Below are 18965 nucleotides of genomic sequence, written 5' to 3' on the forward strand. Positions count from 1 at the left end.
TTTAACAAGTTTCCTTCTCTCAATATTCACAATATTTAGGGGGAGAGGCAGACACCACACCCTGAGTATAGTGACCAAAACGATGTCACACAAGTAATTCCCGAGGTTATGAATTAAAAGTATATTCAGGTATTTATAAATTCTATGGAAATATTTTACATATATTCAAGTAACAGGGTACAATACACTGGAAAACAAAACCCCGAGAGGCATGCACCAGGTCCGGTCAGTGATCTGAATCTGTGATGAATAGCCCCTAGGCCAACTTCGATTCGGTCCCTCTGTAGCCTGTCTTTCCTATAACAGATGACACCCTGACCTGAAGCCCACATGATAAATAAAGCTCAACATATATGTAGCTACGTACTCTAATTTGGTTTTTAAGTTGTTCGGCCTCCTGCCGTAGCTGGTCAAGTTCACTCATCTTCTGATCTTAGTGCTCTTCAATGTCACTGCAAAGAATCAGGGATCTGAAACAGAAATGCAAGCACAAAAAATACAATAAACAACTGTGGAGTAATTCAATGAAGCAGATGATTAAAGCAAATAGAAATTTTGAGAGCTTTGGTTTATTATAAATCAGAGCACTTTTCTTTAGCATTTCTCATACCATGAAATGCCTCCCAAAGGCTGGGTTAATAAAACATAACTGCAATTATTCACCTGGCTTTGTATATGACAATGTCTAATCTACTACTAAAAATGTGGTGGTGGACTGAAAAATGAAAATCTGTTAAGAAGCTTTTTTCTGAAAGAATATGGATCTCATTGTAAACCTAAGAACAAAAGAATGAAAAAGGAGGTAAAACACTGATAACTGCTCTCACACAAAAACCCAGAAGTGGTTACTCCAGGACGCGAATACAGTGGAAAACTGGCAACCTCACACCTCAAAGCTACTCAATGATCTTGAACCCACAACCAGCCAAAAGGATGTTCACATGGCAAGTCTGAAAGGTCACGGTATGGTACCCAGCAGTCCTTGAGTTCAAGGACAAACCAGGCCCCCACAGAAATAGCCTGGGATCCCAGGGTGCTCAGTGGCAACACCTCAATCCTTGCACGTGCAGGTTAAATCAGGATCAGTGTAAGCAGCCTGTCCACCCACCGCTCAATCATGTCAGAGTACTCCTGCAGTCAGAGTCAAATGAAAGCATCCTGTTAAGCCAGACTGATTTTCCCAGGGGAATGTTATAATTGAGGTTGCATTTCTGACCAAAAACTTGGTGTTAGGTCAATCAGAAATATGTCCAGTGTACCACAGAACTGAAGATATAATTACCAGCATTTTTAATCCCTTAAGAATACAATTAGCTTCCACATGCAAATATGGCTTATGCGAGGACTTCACTTTCCTATGCTAAGACACAGGGGGGAAAACACCACCACGAATTTTGCATAAAAATCATGACTGATACAATATGCATCAGATATTTAATTAACCAACCGAAGCCAAATCCTCTGCCCTCGAGTCCATTCTGACTCATAGCGACCCTATAGGACAGAACAGAACTGCCCCATAGATTTCCTAGGAGTGCCCGGTGGATTAGAACTGCTGACCTTTTGGTTAGCAGATGTAGCTCTTAACCATTACGTCACCAGGGTTTCCGTTTAATTAACAGTAATCGTTTATTTTCTTGGGATTGAAACACATCTTGGGAAAATTTGCTAGGCACTCGGCTGCTACCCCCAAGGTCGGCAGTTCAAACCCACCAGCCGTTTCACGGGAGAAAGATGTAGCCGTCTGCTTCCGTAGATTTATAGCCTTGGAAACCCTATGGGGCAGTTCTACTCTGTCCTATAGGGTCGCTAGGAGTCGAAGTTGACTTCACAGCAGTGTGATTTGTTATCCTGCACAAAAACATTAAAAAAAACCATTACTACATGTTCTATGAACACTTGACGCATGTACTTACTGATGACAATTAAAATCTCTCTTCCAATGAAAAGCATTTTTAAAATACGTGTGTGTGTTCCTGACGTGGGGTAGGGAGAAACTATGCCATAATAGCTCTTACCTTACTGGCCCACCATGATTATTCACAGCTGTACAATGCAGTAAGCTGGGCAGAGGGCTGAGGGTGCCAGTGCTGGAGACTGCAAGCAGCAGTACTGGTGGACTGCCACACTCCCCAGAGGGGCAAGGAGCCACCTTAAAGTCAGAGCACTAACCCTAAATGGGAGTTCACAGAACTGCCAAGACATGCCTTCACCTGGGCATCGAAGGCAAAGAGCTGAGGCAGGAGAAAAACTGGGAGTGCCATCCAAGCACACTGAATCAGTAAAAGGCAATACCCACTGCTCCTACTCTTTGGGAAGGCAGGCAACTCGCTGGCACATTTTTAGGAAATTTCTCACCAAAATTTTCCTCAAGTCATTACCCTAAGTGGGCATTTTGGTCACGTGTAACCTCCCTAAAGTAGAACATCCCACCTCCTTGATCAAATGGCTAAAATTATTCCTTAAGAATGAAGTGTTGGTGTTGTCGCAGGAAAGGCGACAACCCCAACACTTCATTCTTAAGGAATAATTTTTTTCTCTGCTTTTCACATGTAAAATCTAAGGACTTCAGTTTACAAATACTAATGATGAAATAATAAAAATACTAATAAGATATTAATAACATTTAAAATGGAAAGCTGTGTTGCTACAACTTTGCTTTATTCTAACACCTCCCCCGCCTCCCCGCACACCCTAGAGGACAACTCTCAGTCTGTAAAGAAGCTACTTTATCCAACCCTTCTACAATCAACAGGAAGAAAATTAACTAATGTTGTCATGGGATATACTGAATTACATGGTTAATTTTAGTCAACAAACACATAATTTCTCATCCTAATTTTAAACACCAAGCAAATTTTTAAAACAAGGGGCTAAAAGCAACAAACTCCTAAGATAAAGGTAAACAGAAAGTACTTTTTGAAATGCCTCAGAAAATTATGTTCCTCATGGCTGGGAGGAATGAGGAAAAGGCTAGAATTCCATACTGGGTGGGTAACTCCTAAGATCTTAAATTTAAATATTTCTCTGAAGCAGAGGTTCTTTTCACATATAGAAGAATATGTGACACGGACCCAGGTGTACTGCTTTAGACTAGAGAAATGAATTTACTGCATGGAACAAACCCAGATGTTTCTCTTTCATCGGTAAAGAGCAGAAATGAATGATGTGGCCTTTTGACTAGCGCTCCCTCTGTAATCAATGCCCACATGGGAGTCTCAATCAAGAGTCTCAAAATCCCAGCTTGTTAATTTTTAAGAAAAAGGTATTCCTACTTTCTACCAGAAACAAAAACCCATTTCCTGTAAGGCCCTATCTGGTCCAAACACATGGACTAGTGAGAAAGAGAAGCCTGGCAATAGGCAGGTAAATCATCTTCTCTGTTCTCAGTGTCAAGGGTGCATTCTCTAAAACCAAACCCACAAGAAAGTTAGATAGGCTTGCACTGACTGGGTGATAACCAGTTCTGAGTGGCCCAGCCTAATGCACATGGATGGCTACAAGGCCCGACCCGGTCCCACTGTGCTCATGGACACAGAACTGGCCTGACAGGAGAAGTGTTCAGAGGCCCGACACCATCATGTCACAGCCAGCACCACGGTGGACGCCCCCCAAAGCTGAAGTAGCCCTGTGTGAACAGAAGCACACATGTCCATATAGAGTAGCTGAACTTAAACAAAAAGCATTCCAATTTCCATAAACCTAAAGTCCATACCAACTGCCCTACAGTCCAAATCAACTGTGAAGACAGAGAATCAGGGAGACAGGCCTGACAGCAGCCAGTGGATGCTGCCTGTTATGCCATGTCCACGGGACCTGTCTTTTCCCGTATATACAAGGAAATGTGGATAGTGGCTACTTGTGGAAAAAGACACAAGGTAGTGGGACTCCTACTTCTCACATCATATCATCCCTTTATATAGGGTTTGTTTGTCGTCCCCCACCCCGGACCCCAAAGTTAACAGAGGCTATCTGGAAAGTATTGCATTGGGCAAATCTACTGCAAGAGACCTCTTTAAAGTATCAAAAAGCAAAGATCTCACCTTGAGGACTAAGGCGCACCTAGTCCAAGCTACGTTATTTTCAATCGCTTCATATGCATGTGGAAGCTGGACAATGAATAAGGAAGACGGAAAACTTGCTGCCTTTGAATTATGGCGTTGGTGAAGAATATTTAAAGTACCATGGACCACCAGAGGAATTAATAAATCTATCTTGGAAGAAGTACAGCCAGAATATTTCTTAGAAACAAGGATGGCGAGACTTCGTCTCACATATTTTGTACATGTTATCAGAAGGGACTAGTCCCTGGAGAAGGGCATCATGCTTGGTAAAGTAGAGGGTCAGCAAAAAAGAAGACCCTCGAGGAGATGGACTGACAAAGTGGCTGCTAACAATGGGCTCAAACATACAATGATTGTGAGGATGGCGCAGGACTGGGCAGTATTTCATTCTGCTGTACGTAGGGTCATTATGAGTTGGAAGCAACTCGACAGCACCTGACAACAATAATAATCTGCGTACTGTGGCCAAGGGACATTTTTTTCCCTATACTTTTCATCAGTTTAAGAAAAGCTAATTAATGTTAACTTTTTAACGTTACTAGCAGACCTACGGGGTTACTGAGTCGGAACTGACTCAAAGGCAACGGGTTTGGTTTTTTTTTTTTTGGTAGATGAACTATTAGATATCACTAAAAGCAAAAATGAAAACACTGTAATAACATGGAAAAATGTTTAGTATACGTTAAATGAAAATCAAAATTTAAATTTACAAATAATAATTCCAGCTATGTTAGAACAAAACTATGCCTACTAAGAAAATTTTTTAAAAGACTAGAATTACTAGTTGAGTTTTCCAAATTTTGATAATGTAGTTTAGATGATTTTGATAATAAAAAACAAACGCACATTTTAAATAAGTCTTACTCACATTTTATCACTTTTGCTTTTCTCTTCACTATCCTTAGTTCCCCAGAACCTTCTGGAAAAGCCCACTATCGGTCTCTGTGGCCTGGGCTGCTTCTCTCCTCTGGCCCAATGTCACCCGCTAAGCCCCGGCTGAGCTGAATCAGCTCCCTTACCTGATCTAATCCGCTAAGACAAGGTCTGCTGAGAGCTAGGTCTGTCCTCCTTCATGACCCATGGGTGCATTATCTTTTATTTAGCACCTGTTTTGGAAGTATTTGTAATAGAAACTTAGGAATAGGACTTTCCCCAAATCACTTTTCACTCCAGCCTGTTGTTGCAAAGTGAAAATGGTGTTACCCATACCCCATGGTTAAAGTGAAAACTCAACGAGACACTCCACCTGAAAGTAGTCTACAAGCTTTCCATGATTAAACCATGAGGCGGTTCTTCCAACAGAGCACCGACAGGACAGTGGGTACAGCTGGCCACCAAGATGCATATGTATGATCTCACTGCGAAGCAGGAGGGCTGCCCCATGTAGCCTGGTCACCAGCTGGCTCGCCCTTGGGCCTCCTGGTGTCTCTGAGACTCAGACCTCTTCCCACCGCTTAGTCAGGCCCAGGGAGTGTCCAGTGTCTTACGCCGGGCTGACACTGGCTAATGTGCTCAGCCATTTTGAGGTGCCTTGGAAAACTGTGTTCCTCATGGCTGGGGGGACTTGAGGCAAAGGCTAGAATTCCATATTCAAGAAGCACACCTAACACCTGAGACTAAGCAGCATTTTGAGAAAGACGAGTTTGCGTAAGAAATTTAAACCAACTTCAGCAGCTTTCCTATTTTTCTTTCATTTACAAGTCCTGTTCACCTACAAAATTAAGACAGTGCCATCAAAGTCAAGGTTAAAAAAACCTGTTTCCACTGAGTCGATTCCAACTCATACTGGCCCTTAGAGTCGAACTGGCCCATAGGATTTCCAAAGCTGTAATCTTTACGGAAGCAGTTTGTCATGTTTTTCTCCTTCGGAGCAGCTGGTGGATTTGAACCATTGACCTTTTGGCTGGGCGCTTAACCACCACGCCACCACCGTGCCACCAGGGCTCCTTATAAACAAGATTGTTGTTAGGTGCTGACAAGTTGCTTTCTGACTCGTAGTCATTAAGACAGTGCAAATCTGACGGGCATTAGTGTGTACTCAACTCAGCCTGCCTTCCTGTATACATTATTCCTAACAATACCCTGTCCCAAACGTAGTCTGATAAAACTACCATAATCAATAAGGGTTTGTTATCGCGCAAGTGACTGTGTGCAGAGCAGTGCAAGCAGTAGATGCTCTGTCTGCTGCGAGTCGCCAGTCTTCTGTGTTGGGCCTGTTCGAGCCTCAGGGAATGGTGGTGAGCAAGACAAGGCTGAGTTGTGGTTGGAGAGCGACAGATGACAGACAAGTCAAAAGGGGGGGTGTGTGTTTCGTTTCTGAGGGTGAGCATACCAAGACGGCAGGGAGGATGCTACTGTCTGTGGGCAGTTAGAGAACACCTGGCAAAGGGCTGACACGTGAGCTGAGGTCAGATGAGTAAAAAGAACTGTTGTCCTTGGGTAACATGCTATTTTCTGCAATAGTAACAGTCTTCCAAATCATATTTTTAACATCTTGAAGGCACCTATGAGGTAGTCTTACCAAAAAAAATGAAATCTTCTCAAACCCCAAGACATCAGCAAACAGAGGGACGTGCTAAACGCCACTGCGGGGATACATCTGCAGGAAACCACCAGGCTGTTTTTTTATAACAAATAAACGGCAAGGGTTAAAAAAAAAAAAAAAAACAGCTAGCAGCATGCACGCCAACCCAACAAGTGGACAAAGAGGAGAGAGAGGGAATTTACAGATTAAGGTATTTAAGAGATATACCAACCAACTGGAATACAGACCTTACTTGGAACTATTCAAACAAACTGTAAAGCCAAATCCAAACAAAAGGACCCTAGAGGCCTAGCTGGAAGAGGCTTAGCAGGAAATGTGTGCGTAGAAGGGATGGCGGGGCTGTGAAGGGGTCGCTGTTGACTTCTGTGGCTTGGTAATGGCACTGTATTTGTTTCATATGCCTTTACTGTTTAAACCTGCATGCTGAAATATTTACAAATAAAATGATATGTCTGGAACTTGCTTCACAGCAAGGAAGGAAGGAAGTAGGTGGGGCACATATAAAACAAAATTGGTCATGAGTTGGTAACTGCTGAAGTCTGATGAAGGAGTTCCGTCTGCTATTCTGCTGACTTTACATGTTTAGAATTTTCCATTACTAGCAGCTTAAAAACTGTCAGGAGTTTTGGCTCCTGATTCAAAACCCAAGTGTACAGACTTGGGGAGAAAGTCTGATAAATCTGCATTATGGTCTGGGTGTCTGAGGACAGGAAGGGGTTGCTGTTCTTCCGTTAGGTGTGATCATGGGACTGCGGATATGTTAGTTTTTTCAAGTCCTTATCTCTCAGAAATGCTTATTATTAAAAGGGAAATTATATGATTTGGGGATTTGCTTTAAAACACTGGAAGGACAGAAAAAACAGAGGGAGGGAGAGGTTTTGAGAAGAAGGGAGCGGAACATTAAACAAAACTGACCAAATTCTGTAAACGTTGAAGCTGGGTGATTAGTGCATGAGAGTTTAGCCTAATATTCTGCCCTTACAGATGTCTGAACACTGCCTTAGGGAATTATGGACTCTCTAGGTTTGACATGTGATGACGCCGGGGCACATCACAGATGAATCTCTTCATGTTCTGATCTTTTTTTCTGCAGTGACAATGAACTGCACTCCCACTTTACTTGGCTATTTTTTGGGTTTTCTTTCTTTCTTTTTTTTTTTACAAGGATTCGACCCTATTATTTTCCAAATCTGAACATCTGAATGGTTGACTGTGTTTCATGCGATAAAAATACTGTCTTTTAAAATAATAAATCAGCACTAAATCAGCTTCTATCAAGTAGTATGTACCAGAATATTTAATGAAATAAAAAGTAAACCATAACTAGTGTTTGAATGATAACCAGATGGTTATAATGACTGTGACCAAATCTATTGCTGTGGAGTTGATTCCGACTCATAGTGAGCCTACGGGACAGAGTGGAACTGCCCCATTGGGTTTCCACAGAGTGGCTGGTGGACTGACTGTCGACCTTTTGGTTAGCAGCCGCAGCTCTTAATGACTGTGCTACCAGGGCTCCAAAGACTAAGATAGGAACCCTAATTACATATTTAATTCTTATCTGGCTCTTGCTTCAAGTATCCAGCAAATCTTTATATGCTACTTGAAAACTGACTGGCGTCTATTACATTTTATCATCACCAAGTGTATTCACATAGTCCGGCCTCAATGTCTAAGATCCCTCTCATGAGATTCCCCTATTTCTCAATTTTCTGATGCAAATTTTAAGAAATAACTTACATCCCCAAACTTATCAAATGCTTTTAACTACCAGAGAATGGGTACACAGCAACTTTCACCTTTCACATTTACGGACCATGTAAATTTACGCAACAACCACATATTAGTTTTGTAAATAGAAAAAAAGATATGAGAAGCAATTTATGCGTTAAGCGACTACACCTACTCCTGTCCACATGTGGCGTGACCTCCCTAAGGCCCACAGGTGCTGTTCTGTAGGCAACACGAGCCTCAGAAGTCAGGTTACCACATTTTACAGATAAAGGTTCTTGTACTTTTCAAATCAGAGCAAACACCACACGCAGAGCTCATAAAGTCACTGAGAGCCAGATGTCATTGACACTCGAACCGAACTTGTGGGGACCAAAGGTGTCATCCTAGGAAGTCTGTGCTGAACCCAGAAATCACTACAGCGGGGAAACTCACAACATAGTCACATTCTGATGTCTGCTGTCCGATCAATGGCCCTGACACCTCCAGGAGTTGCCTCTCCGATTTTCTACGGCTCTGCCGGTCCTTGTGTGACAAAAGTATAAAAGTACCATGTAGACCAAGTGATTTAAAAACTGAAAAATTTCACTACTGACCTTAAAACATGAATAGGAAAGGAAGCCAGTCCTGTGGACAGAGTACACAGCATACATAGCTTTCTTAGGACACAACAAGAAAAACAAAAATCACTTTTGTAGGACACACTACCCTCCCCACGCACAGATGTGCCTGGCTGAGGAAGGAGCAGTATAAAACATGCAAATCCTAAACTTTATTTCCTTAAACCTACAACCCAGAAATTAGTTTGAGTCTTCCTTCCTACCTGAAGGCCATGGCCAAGGTCTATTTTTATCTTCTTATGCAAATTATTTACAGGCTGTTTTACAAAGTCACATTTAAAAAATATTGTAAAGAATTTATAAATAAAATCGATATATTCAAAGTATGTTACTAAAAGTTAAAAAAAATTTTCAAAATATACTGCTATTGTACTATTTTTCAATGTAGACTTATTTTACTTAAACTGTAATACAAATACTATTTTGTGCACATGAGAAAAACTCTGGAACTAGAAGGGGTCTTAAAACTTAGCCCACCTCCTATTTCTAGCTAACAAAAGCCCCTGAGTTATCTTGTACAGTATTCTGATCCAAACACTCTTGGCAGAGTCCTGGGAACCTCTCTACACTTCATAGTGAGAGCAGATGAGGAAACCGAGCGGAGCCCAGCCCCCTCCCTCTGCATGATGTTCCGTGGGTTAGGAGGGAGGGGAGGAGGGGAAGGAGAGGCAGGGCAGGCTCTTCTAGCCACAAGGAAACACCTCTGCAGACTGATATAACTGGAACGTGAGGGCAGAAGAAAGGCAGAGAGCAACTGCTCGAGGAACCCAGGTGTGGAGGGTTTGTGGGGTAGAATCACTTTCTCCTCTGCTGCTCTACTAGACCAAGGAAACGTTTCCTAATCCAAAGACTGAGGCACTGGGGGATGGGCACTCGATGCTTTCTCAAGTTGCTGTTTCCAAAGTCAACTTCTGTGGGCAGCTTTGATCAAACGAGTGAATGCCAACTCCTACCCACAGGGCCTCCTTCACAGGTGCCCCTCACAGGCATTCGCCCCGCTAGCCCCAGGAGGTAAGACTTGCTTACAGTGGCTTGTCACAACATGGCTAAGGTAAATGGCATGTCTCTGCCTATGAGCTTTTCAAAATTTTCTTCGCCATCTTTTTTCTTCAAAATGCAGCTCCTTGATGTAACTCCTGTACACCAAGATCGGATGAAGGAAACAACAGCCAGAAAACTTAGGACAATTATTAAGGTCCTTATACTTATCTTCAAAATCCCAGGGACGTCAATGGCTTACTCTTGGTAAGCGTAATGGTTCATCCAAAACATCTCTCAAAACTGACTGCAAATTCAGATGGCTTAGGGCTGCACCTCCCAAAAGCAAGCAGAGAAACTAAAAGCATGATTCATACTAATACTAATCAACATATATTAATTTCTTTTGACTATATTTTGATTTTTACCAAATAGCCCTGTGATCCTTCAAAATCCAGTCAATTCCACTGAGCATAGTTCTGTAATGGGTAATAAGTGCAGTCCAGCAGCTTTCTGACCAGGCTTAGTTTCAGTCTCAATAACTAAAAATTCCTTTTTTAAAAAAATCAGTAGCGCTCTTGGTTTTACTGGACCAATGTGTCTCATTCACCTCCATCTGCATTTGTCTGTTGAGCCCTCCTGTGTGTTCAAGGAGCACAGCGTCTAGAAGAATGACCCACAAACGTCTATCTGAGGAAAGGCTTATAGAAGCTCTATGATTTTACCTCCCAGATTCTCTTGCTTCAGAAGGGAAGTTTGAGATTTACTCCCAGGTCTTAGCTGTGATATAATAAGCACTGCTGTGTGACAGGCACTTCGTATGTGTGCTCCCCATCCTGTGAAGGGGCCCTATCACCTGTCCACTCCCTAAACAAGAAGAAATGGAGTCACGGGTTGGTTAAAGAACTTGCCCAACGTTCAGAGTTACAAGTAGCAAAGCTGGAATTTTAACTCAGGCTAACTCCAGAATTAACCATGCCATGGACCGCAGCTGCCTAGTAATGGTTAAGGGACCGCAAAAAGAAAGTGTTCTTTCCCAGTCACTTGCAGCCTCCTATCATTCCATCAGGACAAGCTCTCCTGATGGCAACACAGCGGAGGCTGACACATCAGTAGTCTTCTGACCTGGGCCAAGGGCTGCCATCTTCCTTTTCTATATTGCAGTGCTTCTAGGGCAAGTGGTCTCAGTTTCTCCACTTGTAGAGAATGCATCTCAAAATCACCTCCTGCCTAAATACCATCCACGCAGGTGAGCCAGCTCACCGGTTTAAGGGCCTCTGGGTCTTAGGGCCCGAGCACCCACACTCACAGAGCTCACTGCCTACCTATCAAATCTTTAGCTCCTGAATAGCTCCTCTATAACCAGTTAATCCCCCTAAGCCACATTAAAAAAGTAAAAACAGGTAAAATCAATTTTAATTATATGTTTAATATATCCAAAACATTATAATCTCAACATGTAATTAATATAGAACAATTATAAAGGAGATACTTCACATTCACTTTTCACAAGTTTTTTAAATCAATGTGTGTTGTACAGTCAGCACTCGATTCCAACTAGCCACATTTCAAGTGGTCAACAGCCACATGTGGTGAGTGGCTACCAGCTACTGTAACTGTCAGCAGCTCTGAGCTCTTCCTTATTTCAGAATTCTCCAAACTGAGCCCATTTCTAATCTCTTCATTCGCACAGCAGATACTCACTTAGGCAGCAAACCACTTCAACACCTTTCATAAGAGCACGTATTGGCTCCAGTTTTCCTAGTTCAAAAACTGAGAAAGATGACACGGTCATTCCTGGTCCCCGCATCACTTCTTCGGCATCCCCACGGCACATCAGTTCCGTAGATGCTGGTGACTAGGAGGTGACAGCAGTCCTCATAATGTGAGGTCATGAAATACCTGAAAAGTGGCAGCTTCAAGAATGGAATGGGAAACTAGGGATGAGCCAGTTAAGAAGAGCAGTGAGAGCCACCCTTGGTCACCTTGCAATCTCTACAATCACAGGAAATGGCAACTGATCCCTTTTCTCCGAATCCTTACGTCTTGTGCATCATGAAAAACACTGCTTCTTCCCATCTGCTCTCCTTCCACATCTGACCCCACTAGCCTATGGCCTGCACAGAGCTGAGCACATACTAGGGGGTCAAAGGTTGTTTGATAAGAGAACCTCCACAAACATGGTGAAACAGAGAACCCCTCTTTAATTATTTGAGTTAAGTATTACACATAACTGACTCATTCGTATGAAATGAAAGGCTCACATCTAGAAGGAACCTGTAACACAGAAAGGCAGTGGGAAAATTAGAAATCACTTAACATACACAACAGACGAGGTAACACTCCAAGCACCTTTAAACCAAACCAAACCCACTGCCATCGAGTTGACGGCAACTTGTAGTGACCCCATAGGGTCTCCAAGGCTATAAATCTTTATGGAAGCAGGCTGCCACTCATTTCTCCCACAGAGCAGCTGGTGGGTTCGAAGTGTCGACCTTTCAGTTAGCAGCCAAACACATTAACCACTGTGCCACCAGGGCTGCTCAAGCACCTTAAAAGGGGCTGAAAATTCCTCAAGTGCAGGGAAGAATACGCTGTCCCCCATGCCACCTGCACTCCAGCAGGTGTAAGTAACCTTTGCTTTTACACTCACTTCCTGAACACATGGTGACGTGATGGGCACTGTTTAGGTGATGGGCACTATTTAGTTTCTCATGGAAAGGAAATTATATTGACATCTGTATGCCCACCCCACCCGACAGGATGGCTGGCTGAGGCACTTCTGCTGGCAAGAGGCTGCAGAGTATTTCATGTTGGGGGCGCTCCAGAGCTGGACCTCGAGGTTCAAGTCCTAACTCTCTCATCACCAGCTAACCTTTCCCAAGTTTCCTGGCCTTGCTCTGCCTCTGTTTTCTTGTCTGAACGTGGAGACGGTGATAATGCCCACCTCGTGTGCTGTGAGGATCCCATGAGGACCCACTAGGCACTTGGAGTTGTGACTGGCACACAGTGAATGTTACTAAACAGGACTCATTGTAAAAGCAATGACAGAATTTTTAACCCCAAATAATGTAAAGAACAGCTAGAAAACTAACTCCTTTACCTGCCGCACTTCTTACCTGGAGACAGTACAGTAGGCTCTTTTGCAGAAATCAAAAACATGGGTGACAGAAGCAACCAGTATAATACAGGAGTTCATTAAGTAGAAGGAAGATGAGAACTGCTTATAGTTTATATTACTTTCTAATTGTACAGTTTTTTTAAAAACAGTTTTATTGAGGTATAATCGATATGCAATAAACTGCACATATTTAAATTGTACATTTGGTAAGTTTTAACACATGCACATGCCCCCACCCACAGTTTCCTCACACCCTTCGGTAACCCTTTCCTCCAGCCTTGTTTCCCCCATGCCCAAGGTAACCACTGATCTGCTTTCTGTCACCACGGATTAGTTTGCATTTTCCAGAGCTTTATGTACATGGAACTAGACAACATGTACTTTTTTATGGTCTGGCTTCTTCAGCTCAGCATAATTATTGTGAGATTTATCCACGTTGTTGCACGTACAAGTCTCCTTACAGACATATACTTTCATTTCTTTGGGGTAAATACCTAGGGGTGGAAAGGCTGGATCCTAAGGCAGGTGTATCATTTAATATTTTAAGATACTGGAAACTGTTTTCAAGCTGATCTTACCATTTAATATCCCCACAGCAGTGAATAAGTTCCAGGTGCTCCACATCCTTACCCTGGCAGGTCTTTTTTATATTAGCATTCTAAACGGTGTGGAATGGTATCTCATGGTGGTTTTAATCTGCGTTTCCTTGATGGTGAATGATGTTGACTATCTTTTCATGTGCTATCTGCTACCTCTATAAATTTTCTGATGAACTGTCTATTCAAATCACTTGCCTTTTTTTTTACTGGGCTGTTTGTTTATTAAGCTCTGAGAATTCTTTATATACCTGGATGAAAGCCATCTAAAAGGTACATGATTTGCTAATATATCTGCCAGCCTGTGGCTCATCTTTTCAATCTTTTAACAGTGTCTTTCGAAGAACAGAAGTTTTAAATTCTGATGAAATTTAATTGATAAAGTTTTTTTTTTTTTTAATATTGTCTTTGATGTCATATCCAAGAAATCCTGGCCGAACCTAAAGCCAGAACAATTCTCTCTGTTTTCTTCTGTAAGTTTTCTAGTTATAGGTTTTATTTAGGTCTGTAATCCATTTTGAGTTAATTTTTTTTATATGGTATGAAGTTCACCTTTTGCACACAGATAGCCAACTGTCCCAGTACCTAATTGTTCATTCAGCCTTGCTTTCCTTTTTAGCTTGACATTTCAAATGCATCAAGAGTTGCAAGACTACTACAAAGAGCAGTGCAGCCTCACCCAGATTCACCCACCGCTAACACTGTGACACTCTCTATGCAAACATTCTGTACAAACAGATATGTGGGGGGGGGGGGGGGCGAGGGTTCTGAATCATGTGCTCCTTAGTTTTATCTGTATTATTTCTAAAATTTGATTTGAAACAAGGGCCTTTCCTGTTTAACAAAGAAAAAGTTCAGAAATATTGCTCTTGTCCAGAATCTAAATCGTAATCTCTCTTGGGACCCTAAGACATCCTAATAAACACTAAATCGAAGCTTTTAAGAGGATCAATTTGTTCTGAAAATGAACTCTGGGCTTAAAAAAGATAGGCAAAACTACAGCAAAAAACGAGGCTATTAAAAAGAAAACTGTAAATAATTTTAAATATTTACTTTAACAAGTGGTGAGGCTCAATTACAGCAAAATTACCTTAATTCAGAAGTGCTTCTAGTCTGGTCTCCAATACATGTAAAATTGTCTGTAACAAACAGAGAAAAGGCTATATTTGCATTGCATTCAGGTTGTGAGAAATAATATTCCATTTTGCTAGTGGTATTTTAAGAACATAAATTTAACCCCTCCCCAGCACTATTTCTCCCCCAAGATTGCTTTTATTTACTAGTATGACAGCATTTTGTTTTTCAGTATGAAAAAAAAAAAATCTGATCTCAATTTTTTAAAAAACAAAAAAATCCTTAGAAATCCCTCACAGAAAAATAACCTCAATTTTAAACTGAATTAAATTGAAAAACATGGGAGGGGGGAGTTCAAGACTCCTGTTAACAGAAAAATTACAGTAACAACAAAAATCACCGCAGTTGAATAAATTTCTCATGGAAATCTCACTCCAGATTTTCCCGTCTTCAGTGTTAGACGATCTTACTTGGATTTCAAAAAAACCACTGGTTACCCTTCCCTAAGACCTGAGTCAAGTCCACATCTGAACATTTTCAAATCCATTCTTGTCGCCACAGTTCCTTCCAATGCCTTAACCCACAAGTCTGGTGCCATGAGGTCCAGGCAGCACGTCTAAACACGACAGAAATTACAATAGTGCCTCCCCACTGGCCTCTTGCCCACACTGCTGCCAGACTGAAAGAATTGTTAATTTTACATTTCTTCTGAAATACCTGCTTGTGCTTTCCTAGAAATAAGTTCCAAAACATTTAAAGATGTTTTTGTCATCTCTCCAAATGAAGATCACATCTGAATATTTCACAGGTCCCCCACTTGACCATGTATGATGTCCCTGGTGTCATACCACAACTCTTCTGGTTTTTGGTCAGTTTTTTTTTTTTTGTTCAATGCATCTAATCTAATTCTTCAGATGGTCTCCAATTCATACTCTGGTTCTCGTGGACTTGTTTAAATTTCCTTCAGCTTTAACTTGACCTTGCATATGAGGAACTGATGGTCTGTTCTGCAGTCAGTCCCTGGCCTTGTTCTGACTGATATTGAGCTTCTCCATAGTCTCTTTCCACAGATGTAGTGGATTTGATTCCTGTGTATTCTATCAGGTGAGGTCCATACTGTATTCACTGTTTATGTTGTTGAAAGAAGGTATTTGTAATGAATCAGTCATTGGTCTTACGAAATTCTATCAGGCGATCTCCAGCTCCATTTCTATCACCAAGGTCGTATTTTCCAACTATAGATTCTTCTTCTTTTGTTTCCAACTTCCACATTTCACAATCACCAGTAATTATCAATGCATCTTGATTGCATGTTTGATCAATTTCAGACTGTAGAAGTTGGTAAAAAATTTCTTCATCTTTGCCCTTAGAAGTTGGTGCGTAAATTTAAGTAATAGTCATATTAACTGGTCTTCCTTGTAGCCACATGACAGTATTTGTACTTCAGGATAGATCTTCAGATAGATCTTTGACAGTGAACGTGATACTATTTCTCTTCAATTTGTCATTCCTGGCCTCATAGGCCATATGAATGTCTCATTCAAAATGGCCAATACCAGTCCATTTCAGCTCACTAATGCCTAGGACTTGACCTTTAAGCATTCCATTTTTGATGAGTTTCAATTTTCCTAGGTTCATACTTCGTACTTTCCACGTCCCAATCATTAGTGGATGTTTGCAGCTGTTTCTTCTCATTTTGAGTCGTGCCACATCAGTGAATGAAGGTCCTGAAAGCTTCACTCCATTCACATCATTAAGGAGGCAGCTCTTCCCCAGTCATATTTTCAGGAAAAAAAATTCCCCCAACCTGAGGGGCTCATCTTCCGGCACCATACCAGACAATGCTCCACTGCTATTCATAAGGTTTTCACTGGCTAATTTTTTTCAGAAGTAGACTGCCAGGTCCTTCTTCTTAATTTGTCCTAGTCTGGAAGCTCTGCTGAAACCTGTCCACCAGGGGTGACCCTGCTGGTATTTGAAATATCGATGGCAGAGCTTCTAGCATCACAGTACGATGCAAGTCACCACAGTACAAAAAACTGACAGACAAGTCGTGACAAACAAGTACATGAAGAAGCACAATGTCATTCAAAAAACAAGACCAAAATGCGTATCAGAAGAGACTCTGAAACTTGCCCTTGAACATAGAGTAGCTAAAGCGAAAGGATGAAATGATCACGTAAAAGATCGAACAGAAAATTTCAAGAGGCAGCTCAAGAAGACAAAGTATTATAACGAAATGTACAAAGACCTGGTGTTAGAAAACCGAAAGGGAAGGACATGCTCAGCATTTTTCAAGCTGAAAGAAATAAAGTAAAAATTCAAGCCTCAAGTTGCAATAGTGAAGGATTCTATGGGCAAAATATTGAACAACAAAGGACACATCAAAAGAAGATGGACGGAATACACAGAGTCAGTGTAACAAAAAGAATTGGTGGGTGTTTAACCATTTCAGGAGGTAGCATATGATTAAAAACCGATGGTACTAAAGGAAGAAGTCCAAGCTTCACTTAAGCACTGGTGAAAAACAAGCCTCCAGGAATTGATGGAATATCACTTGAGATGTTTGAACAAACAAATGCAGCAAGTGACTGGAAGAGATCCATATTTGTGCCCATTCCAAAAAAACGTGATCCAACGGAATGCGGAAATTATTGAACAGTATCATTAACACCACATTCAAGTTAAATTTTGCTGAAGATAATTCAAAAATGGTTGTTGCATTACATCAAAAGAGAACTGCCAGAAACTCAAGCCAGATTCAGAAGAGGACGTCGAACCAGGGATATCATCGTTGATGTAAGATGGATCCTGGCTGAAGGCAGAGAATACCAGAAAGATGTTCCCTTGTGTTTTACTGATAATGCAAAGGAGTCAATAAAACTGTGTGGATTATAACAAATTATGAATAACATTTCGTAGAATAGGAATTCCAGAACACTTAGCTGTGCTCATGAAGAACCTCTACATAGACCAAGAGGCAGTCACGTGAACACAACAATGGGATACTGCGTTTAAAATTAGGAAATGTGTGCGTCAGGGTTGTATCCTCTCACCATACTTATTCAATCTGTATGCTGAGCAATAATTCAAGAAGCTGGACTATACGAAGAAAAACCATGCATCAGGATTTGTGGAAAACTCATTAACAACCTGCACTATACAGATGACACAACCTTACTTGCTGAAAGCGAAGAGGACCTGAAGCACTTCTGATGAAGATCAAAGACTATAGCCTTCAGTATGGATTACAGCTCACTTAAAGAGAACAAAACAAAAACCCTCACAACTAGACCAATAAGCAACATCATGATAAACTGAGAAAATACTGAAGCTGTCAAGCATTTTGTTTTACTTGGATCTACGATCAAGGCCCATGGAAGTAGCAGTCAAGAAATCTAATGACATACTGCATTGGGGAAATCTGTAAAAGACCTCTTTAAAGTGTCAAAAAGCAAAGATGTCCCTTTGAGGACTAAGGTGTGCCTGACTCAACCCATGATATTTTCAATTGCCTCACAGGCATGCAAAAGCTGGACAATGAATAAGGAAGACTGAAGAAGAAATAATGCCTCTGGATTATGGTGTTGGTGAAGAATACTGAATACACCATGGACTGCCAGAAAGAGGAACAAATGTGTCTTGGAAGATGTACAGCCAGAATGCTCCTTAGAAGCGAGGATGGCAAGACTTCGTCTCACATACTTTGGACAGGTGACCAGGAGGGGCCAGTCCCTGGAGAAGGACATCATGCTTGGTAAAGTAGAGGGTCACCGGAAAAGAGGAAGACCCTCAACGAGGTGGATAAGACAGTGGCTGCAACACGGCCTCAAACATAGCAACAATTGTGATGGTCCAGGACCAGGCGACGTCTCATTCTGTTGTACACAGGGTTGCTATGAGTCGGAATCGACTCAACAGGCACCTAACAACCATCACAACCCACCCAACCTACCTAATGAGTCTTGTGATTCTACAAACTCATGGGCACACATCTCGTCTAGGGATCAGGAGAGGTATCAACAAACTAAAATGTCCCCAGTTTGAACTGTGAATTCTAAGGCATTTACTTAACAAAACAGTTTTACTTTGGAATTATGCTGCTTATGTACAAGCAAGCACATGATTTTCTGGCAGCAGAAGTGGGTGAGGACGTGGGAAGTGGAAGAACATACAGATTAATTGGTGAATGCAAACTCGGGTAAGCCCTCCGAGGGCGGGGCCTCCGCGTGCACA

General features: G+C 41.7%; 1 protein-coding gene across 3 annotated transcripts in view; it reads right to left on the reverse strand.

Annotated features, from left to right (window-relative positions):
- The window catches only part of GNB1 (G protein subunit beta 1), an 83958-nt gene that overhangs the window by 25731 nt on the left and 39262 nt on the right, over window positions 1–18965 (reverse strand). The window contains exons 2-3 of one of the 3 annotated variants that reach the window (XM_049877637.1): window positions 14746–14794; window positions 368–470 (exon numbers count right to left, since the gene is read on the reverse strand). In XM_049877637.1, the coding sequence (XP_049733594.1) occupies window positions 368–424 (57 nt within the window). In that variant the 5' untranslated portion in view covers window positions 425–470; window positions 14746–14794. Of the gene's footprint in view, window positions 1–367; window positions 471–1713; window positions 1852–14745; window positions 14795–18965 lie in introns of those variants that run through there. The other 2 variants (XM_049877639.1, XM_049877638.1) reach the window with 2 other exon arrangements.

This window comes from Elephas maximus, chromosome 3 (genome assembly GCF_024166365.1).
Source record: "Elephas maximus indicus isolate mEleMax1 chromosome 3, mEleMax1 primary haplotype, whole genome shotgun sequence".
NCBI lineage: Eukaryota > Metazoa > Chordata > Mammalia > Proboscidea > Elephantidae > Elephas > Elephas maximus.